Genomic DNA, 8,513 nt, shown 5'->3' on the forward strand with positions numbered 1-8,513 from the left:
TCATGGCATCGTCAGCTTTGGTTCTGGTCTCAGCTGCAACTTCCCCAAGAAGCCCACCGTCTTCACACAAGTCAGCTCCTACATAGACTGGATCAACTCTGTAAGGAGCTCTCGCAACATGTTTCACGTTTACTTTCCTAAATCTAACATGTCTCGTTGCTTTTGTTCACAGAAAATGGTGGCCTATTAATAAGGACAGCATTTAAGGACCGAAACCAGACACACACAATGAGAAAAGACACATAAAAACAACAAATAAAATATTTAATTACTTTGTTCTCTGTCAGTTCTGTTGGGTTTGCTTAGATACAATTTTGAGCTTTCCAAAAACATGAAAATCAAAACTCTAATGAACCATTTCAATATGCATTTATTTTATTATAGGAAATAGTTATATGTATAAAAACATGTATACTTACATTATACTTAATTATACTTCTTTAGTAAAAAACATTCCAGTTTTCACCATGAAGTAAACATGATGGGGAACTTCTATTGACAAGCACCAGTACCCGCTGTGCACGTCCATTTACTGTAATCCCATGATTTGTTTGACTTTCTGCACGTGTTTCTCAGTCCAGCAGCAGGATGGAGACCACACTGTTGTGACTTGGTGCATTTCTGTACCCAGCAGTCGGATACGAGAAGGCTGGTTTTTGTTGTTGTAAAAACTGTTGGTCACAAACTTCAAGTCTGTCAAAAGTTAGTGATTATACTCATTCAACCTTTATTTATACAGGTTAGTCTCACTGAGCCACGAGGACTCACTTACAAGAGAGACCCGTTTTTAACAAAGAACACAGATGAAGTACAGACAGCAATGGACAATCATCTAAAAGCCATATAAGATGAAAAGTAAATAAAATAAATTATATAAACCGAAACAAAAACAGCTACATTATAAAGCGATGTAAACCAAATACCAAAATACCCAAGTATTAATGAGAATCGACAAACTCAATAGGAACACCATTCGAAGATAAGATAGAAGGAAGGCCTGCTGGTACCAACTTCCTGTTTGAAAACAACATCCCTTGGGTTTTGTCTGCGTTTAGCACAAGTTTTGAGACGGAACAAATCTGACTGGATGCTGTTTAAGCTAGAAACACTTAGTGACAATAAACTACTGCATTGTCAGCATAGAAATGTAAGGACGCATCAGGAATGATCTGACCTACATTACTTATGTAGATTGTGAAGAGGGTGGGTCCCAATACTGAACCTTGTGGTACACCATTGTTAATAAGAAGTACCATTATGTTGAACACATTGCCTCAGATCTGAGAGGTAATTAGTGAACCAACCAATAGTGTGATCTGAGAAACAATTTCTGAGAGCTTATGACACAAGATGTCATGGTCTACAGCAGGGCTATTCAACTGGTGGCCCGCGGGCCGTTTCCAGCCCATGGGTGACTTCAATCCAGCCCACTTCATAAAATAAATAAATATATTTTATTTTATTTTATTTTTAAGGGGTTATGGGTTTGGGTTCTGGGTTCTGTTTATTCCATTTATGATTCAATGCAATAAAATAAACACATTTAAAAGGTAACAGATCATTTTAAACTTTAGTTTATTTATATAAAGACTTCAATCTCTGGATGTCCGGCCCCCGAGCTGTTGGCTTTCAGAAACCGCAGCCCCCTGAGCAGTTTTGCTGAATAGCCTTGGTCTACAGTGTCGAAAGCTTTAGACAGGTCAGAACGTTCTTCAAATATAAGACAATTTTGTCCAGTTATTACAACCTTTACAATCTAACTTGCATTAATACAAAGTATTTGATAAATGATAAAGTCACTCACCTTCAACCTTGATGTAGATGTTATGACTCATACTGCCTTCGACTTGACACCGATATGTACCCGAGTCACTTCTGAGAACCTTTTGGATGATCAGGTAAGACTCCCCATACTGCTGTTTTAAAGTTTTCCACTCTGTTTTAATGTGATTGTTACTGCTGACATTGACTTTGACATAATTTTCCTCTAATTTAATCCAGGAGACTGTTGGAGGTGAAAGGTTGCAGAACTCAACTGGACATTTAATCCTGACTTCTTCTCCAGGAAGCACTTCATAAACAGTGTTTCGACGCAACACCACAACTGTTGTGCAGATTTCACCTGCAGCAGGAAGAGGACAAGGCAGAAGAGATTACTCACATCATTAGATGCTTCATTGACTGCAGTGTTTAAATCTGAACGTTCACATCAAAATAGACTGTAGAAAAAAAAAAAAAAAAAATATATATATATATATATATATATATATATATATATATATGTGTGTGTGTATATGTGTATATATATGTGTGTGTGTGTGTGTGTATATTTACAAAAGTCAAGTTAGCAAACCACTTGTTTAATGACAGTTTGGTGCTAAATAAACCAAATTCTCTCAAATTATTGCGTGTGAATGATCTTTTGGTTGTCTGTAACTAACTTGTAACAGACACAAGTTTGGTGGTGCTGGACGGGTTCATAAAAGGTTTGGTTTCCCTGAGTGATCCAAAACATTTTGTTTTGGCTTCATTGGACCAAAAAAAATGTAGTAAAAAGATTCACCAAATAGCTGAAGATACGATTTCTAATAAACTTAAAGCAATGCCTTTTGGGCCTTCTTTTCTTTCTTTTTTGCCTTTTTTTAAATGAAGAAGTGAATTCAGAATCAGAATCAAATTTATTGTCTGCGAAGCACAACAAAATTACATTTCAGTAAAGCCCATCCAAGAAAAACACAAACAAGCAACATTGGTAGACGGAGGTATCTGAGGCTGCGGCCTCGTGGGAGGCGCTGCCCTTTTTGTTTAGATAAAGAAAAAACAAGGAAAAAGGAGGTGTAAAAAAATTACAACTCATAATGTTTCCTTGACAGGACGCAGTGTGAAAGTTGCAAAAAATAAAAAATTCCAGTCTGCATGTAATCTTTTTATTTTTAAGGCATCGAAATATGTAACTATTTTTCATTTTTAACCCAATGTAGGATCAAATATCCCAACATTACAGTGAGTTTTCAAAATATTATAAGAGCTGCAAAAAGTAATTAATGTAATCATGTACAAAATATTTGGAAAACTTGTATTAGTAAAAAGCGATATAAGTCAAAACAAAAATGAAAGCATGCCAGTAATACAACTTAGTACAGGTGCTGGTCATATAATAAGAATATCATGAAAAGGTTTATTTATTTCAGTAATTCCATTCAAAAAGTGAAACTTATATATTATACTCACTCATTACACACAGACTGACATATTTCAAATGTTTATTTCTTTTAATGTTTCTTTTAAGGAAGCTCTCGACCTTGACCTCTCTAAGGGTGCATTCACACCAGCCCTGTTTAGTCCGCTTTAATCGAACTCTAGCCCGTTTTCCTAGAAAGTCTGGTTCGTTTAGGGAGGTGTGAACGCACCATCGAACTCTGTCACGGAACAAAAAGGCGAACTCTGGCCCGGGCTAAAACCTAGGTCTTGGTCCGGTAGAAGAGAACTCCAGCGCGGTTCGAGTACAGTGTGATTGTAAACAGACCGGACCCGCTCCAAGAGCAACAGCGCAGGGTAAACAAACACGCGTTTCTCTTACCTCATATGGAGCCGTCAGCTGCCTTATGTGGAAAAACAATATTCTCCATGGTCTTCTGTCTCATCTTCTGCTCATGCTGAGTCCATTTTTGAAAAATGACAAAATATAACTCCTAAAACTGCTAAAACTTGATGCCACTTTGTTTTTGTTTTTATTTACAGAAGAAGAAGAAGACGTGTCTTCAGAGGTTTTTGTGTTGTTTCTTTCAGTAGTTCTTGGTGCAGCGCCCCCACAGGCGAGCAGGGGAATAGGTTGGTTCAACAGGTTGGCTCGACTGCACAGTGCAGTGTGAATGCAAACTCACCAGCTCAAATGTAAACAAAAGCTCATGAATATTGGTCCCGAACCGAACCGAGTGTACCGGACTATCTAGTGTGAAAACGACCTAAGTGGCTTTAAAAATCTGTTGTACTCAGTATCTCAGAAAATTAGAATATTAAGACCAATTTAAAAAATAAAAAGGATTTTTTGAAATGTTGGCCGACTGAAAAGTATGAACATGAAAGTATGAGCATGTACAGCAATCAGTACTTAGTTGAGGCTCCTTTTGTCTGGATTACTGCAGCAATGCGGCGTGGCATGGACTCAATCAGTCTGTGTCACTGCTCAGGTGTTATGAGAGCCCAGGTTGCTCTGATAGTGGCTTTCAGCTCTTCTGAATTGTTGGGTCTGGTGTATCACATCTTCCTCTTCACAATACCCCATAGATTTTCTATGGGGTTAAGGTTAGGCGAGTTTGCCGGCCAATTAAGAACAGGGATACCATGGTCTTTAAACCAGGTACTGGTAGCTTTGGCACTGTGTGCAGGTGCCAAGTCCTGTTGGAAAATAAAATCTGCATCTCCATAAAGTTGGTCAGCAGCAGGAAGCATGAAATGCTCTAAAACTTACTGATACTCGGCAGCGTTGACCTTGGACCTCAGAGAATACACAGGGGACCAACACCAGCAGATGACATGGCACCCCAAACCAACACTGACTGTGGAAACTTGACACTGGACCTCAAGCAATGTGGATTCTCTGCCTCTTTTCCTCCAGACTCTGGGACCTTGATTTCCAAAGGAAGTGCAACATTTACTTTCATCAAAGAACATAACTTTGGACCACTCAGCAGCAGTCCCAGTTGAGACGCTTCTGATGCTTGTCTCTTGTTCAAGATTGGCTTGATACAAGGAATGTGACAGCTGAAACCCATGTCTTGCATACGTCTGTGCATGGTGGTTCTTGAAGCACTGGCTCCAGCTGCAGTCCAGTTGTGAATCTCCCCCAAATTTTGGAATGAGTTTTGTTTCACAGTCCTCTCCAGGGTGCGGTTATCCCTATTGCTTGTACACTTTTTTCTACCATATTGTTTCCTTCTCTTCACCTCTCTTTTAATGTGCTTGGACACAGAGCTTATTTTCATTCATTACACACATGCTGATATATTTCAAATGTTTATTTCTTTCAATGTTGATGATTATAATTGACAACTAATAAAAACCCCAAATTCAGTATCTCAGAAAATTTGAATATTGTGAAAAGGTTCAATACTGAAGACACCTGGTGCCACACTCTAATCAGCTAATTAACTCAGAACACTTTCAAAGGCCTTTCAATTGTCTCAGTCTAGTTCTGTAGGCTACACAATCATGGGGAAGACTGCTGACTTGACAGTTGTCCATAAGATGACCAATGACACCTTGTACAAGGATGGCAAGAAACAAAAGGTCATTGCTAAAGAGGCTGCCTGTTCACAGAGCTCTGTGTCCAAGCACATTAATAAAGAGGCGAATGGAAGGAAAAAATATGGTAGAAAAAAGTGTACAAGCAGTAGGGATAACCGCACCCTGGAGAGGATGGTGAAACAAAACCCATTCCAAAATGTGGGGAAGATTCACAAGCGGACTGCAGCTGGAGTCAGTGCTTCAAGAACCACCATGCACAGAAGTATGCAAGACATGGGTTTCAGCTGTTGCATTCCTTGTGTCAAGCCACTCTTGAACAAGAGACAGCATCAGAAGCGGCTCACATGGGACTGCTGCTGAGTGGTCCAAAGTTATGTTCTCTGATGAAAGTAAATTTTGCATTTCCTTTGGAAATCAAGGTCCCAGATTCTGGAGGAAGAGAGGAGAGGCACAGAATCCATGATGCTTTAGGTCCAGTGTCACGTTTCCACAATCAGTGATGGTTTGGGGTGCCATGTCATCTGGTGTTAGTCCACTGGGTTTAAGGACCATGGTATACCTGTTCTTAATTGGCCAGCAAATTTGCTTGACCTTAACCCCAGAGAAAATCTGTGAGGTTTTGTGAAGAGGATGATGCCATACACCAGACCCAACAATTCAGAAGAGCTGAAGGCCACTATCAGAGCAACCTGGGCTCTCATAACACCTGAGCAGTGCCACAGACTGATGGACTCCATGCCACGCCACATTGCTGCAGTAATACAGGCAAAAGGAGCCCCAACTAAGTATTGAGTGCTGTACATGCTCATACTTTCATGTTCATAATTTTCAGTCAGCCAACATTTCTAAAAATCCTTTTTTTTTATTGGTCTTAAGTAATATTCTAATTTTCTGAGATACTGAATTTGGGGTTTTCATTAGTCGTCAGTTCTAATCATCAACATTAAAAGAAATAAACATTTGAAATATATCAGTCTGTGTGTAATGAATGAATATAATATACAAGTTTCACTCTTTGAATGCTGAAATAAATCGACTTTTTAATGATATTCTAATTTTATCACGAGCACCTATACAGTATATAAAGAGTGTTCAACATGTGAAGCTATTTAGAAATAAAGTCAAAGAGAAGTTCATCACGTTGGAAAATACCCTCCGTTAATACTAAATTTATTTAAACAATTTTGGCATTCCAATTACAATTTTAAAAACAATAACGTCGTTAAAAAATATGCATACTGGCTCACGAGTCAAAAATACTACACCACATTCAGCTTGTGTTACGTTAAAATATAACTGTAATGCCATTTATGTGATAATCTCTATGTAATAATAAACTCTGGTCTTAGCATCAAACTATAAATGATCAATAAAACACATTAATATGAGATCACTTCGCATTAGAATGTGTTTTACTGTATTTGTTGATGTGTCCAAACTTACTCCTTTATATAGAAAATCCCATTAGATTTGTTTATTTAAAACATTTTAGAGCATTTGGATCGTCGTCGACGAAAACGGACTTTTCATTTTGACATTTTACAAAGAAAAAAACAGTTAGTTCTGTACAAACACTGAGGCAACACAGAATGGAAAAAAAAAAATCCACTTACTGTCCGCTTTTGAGGTGAGAAACAGCGCTGCTAAAACAGAGAAATTCAGGACAGTCCAGCAGGAATGAGGCCTCATGATGCCTCCCGTCATCGTCCGAACGCAGCCAGCTCAAATAAGAGATGATTCACTACACATCATCATTTGTTAAACAAAACAGAGCGATGTCAAAATGGATAAAAACATGTTGCTTCCTCATTCTCGTCTCATCTCTCTGTAAAGTGTACCTCCTCTTCTTACATGGGAGATGACAATGGAGAAGTGGATGGTCTTGCTTTTGCCAATCCAAATCAGTAAAACTTCTCAAAACAGAGGTTTCCCACATTGTCCTTGTACTGGAAACATCTCATGTCGTCCTCAAATCTCCCCCCTTCACACCTTGAGAGGCTTCTTTCAGTCTGTGCACCGTGAGCGCATCTTCAGCACTTCTTAGTGTGTGTGGTTTGTCATCTTTCAGGCTGACTTCCTCTTCCCTCGCTCTCTTTTCCTTTAATCGTCACCCATCTATCTCCTGCAGACTTGTTCGACTTTTTGCACTGCGTTGTGGTTTCAGTGGAGAGTTCAGAGTTCTCTGAAGAGGCGAGGAGGGCGGCTGCGGCCTCTTTAATGACTGAAATGCCCGTTCTGTTCATGGGTTTTGTCTGTGGTTGTTATCGAGCACGACGCCGCTGGCAAACGACGGCTTACCTTGATGCGATTTCATCTCTCAGGGTCAGGTTGTGGTTATTTTTTTTTAGGAAAGTAGCCAGAATTTTGGGTGTTTGGGAAGAGAAGCCAATTCAGCCTTGCCCGTTTTATTGCCTATCATTTAAATCTAACACTTCGATCTTGTTGACCACGTATTTAAGCTTAAAAAGGGCAAAAATATACAAATAAATAAGGTAAAAACTAATAAAATGTACAAATTAAAAACATATTCAGGTCAAATTGGTCTCTTGTAAGTTTACAATGTATAATGTGTATCTGGACAGTTTTTTTTTTTTTTTTTTTACGTTTCGTCCTTCATCCAAAGGACTTCATCAGTACGAGGAGCCACAACAAACTCAGTCCCACAAGCAGCACACTCACACAGTGGGACAACCAGTTTGATGGAAATGGTTTATGGATTTTCAGATGTATTTTTTTATGTTTTGAACCACTTTAGCTATGGCTGCTTCAGAGGAGTCGACGGTGGAAAGGGCGGGCTCCAGAAACCATCTTATCACCAGTAAACTTGTTGGCCCACTATGTGAATGTGCTGCATGTGGGACTGACTTTGTTGTGGCTCCTCGCACTGATGAAGTCCTTTGGATGAAACATTTCCAAAAATAAAAAATAAACTGTACAGATGACCTGATTTAGCTATGTTGGATTTTTTTACCTGGATTATTGAGCATGAACTTTGATGTATGTGTACTTTTTTTTTTTTTACCACTTTGCTATCTTAATAAGCATGGATTTTCAAAGTTCTCCCAAAATACAAATATAATCCTCGTTTAAAAATATTTAGAATTAGATGCAAAGAATCGTACTTTGTAGTTTGTGTTAGAACATGGGATTTTATTCAGATGTATTTTGCAACAACAGCGCCCCCACACGGTGATTTGAACACAGTGCAAGCGGTCATTTTATGCGTCCCCTCATTACGTAATGACGTAGACGAATACGTCCTAGAC

The 8,513-nt window shown here is 38.8% G+C and overlaps 1 protein-coding gene and 1 long non-coding RNA gene across 2 annotated transcripts in view; one reads left to right on the plus strand and one right to left on the minus strand.

The window, feature by feature from the left end:
* Positions 1–6,951, minus strand: part of LOC119428766 — an 8,358-nt gene extending 1,407 nt beyond the window's left edge. The window contains exons 1-2 of the mRNA XM_037696443.1: positions 6,861–6,951; positions 1,805–2,122 (exon numbers count right to left, since the gene is read on the minus strand). Coding sequence (XP_037552371.1) covers positions 1,805–2,122; positions 6,861–6,951 — 409 coding nt within the window. The remainder of the gene's footprint in view (positions 1–1,804; positions 2,123–6,860) is intronic.
* LOC119428767 lies at positions 11–276 on the plus strand. The gene is made up of 2 exons (XR_005187716.1): positions 11–100; positions 173–276. It is a non-coding gene; the product is annotated as an uncharacterized LOC119428767 (long non-coding RNA).
* Positions 6,952–8,513: the final 1,562 nt, after the last annotated feature.

The sequence above is a fragment of the Nematolebias whitei genome, chromosome 23 (genome assembly GCF_014905685.2).
Source record: "Nematolebias whitei isolate Nwh7 chromosome 23, NemWhi1, whole genome shotgun sequence".
Lineage (NCBI taxonomy): Eukaryota > Metazoa > Chordata > Actinopteri > Cyprinodontiformes > Rivulidae > Nematolebias > Nematolebias whitei.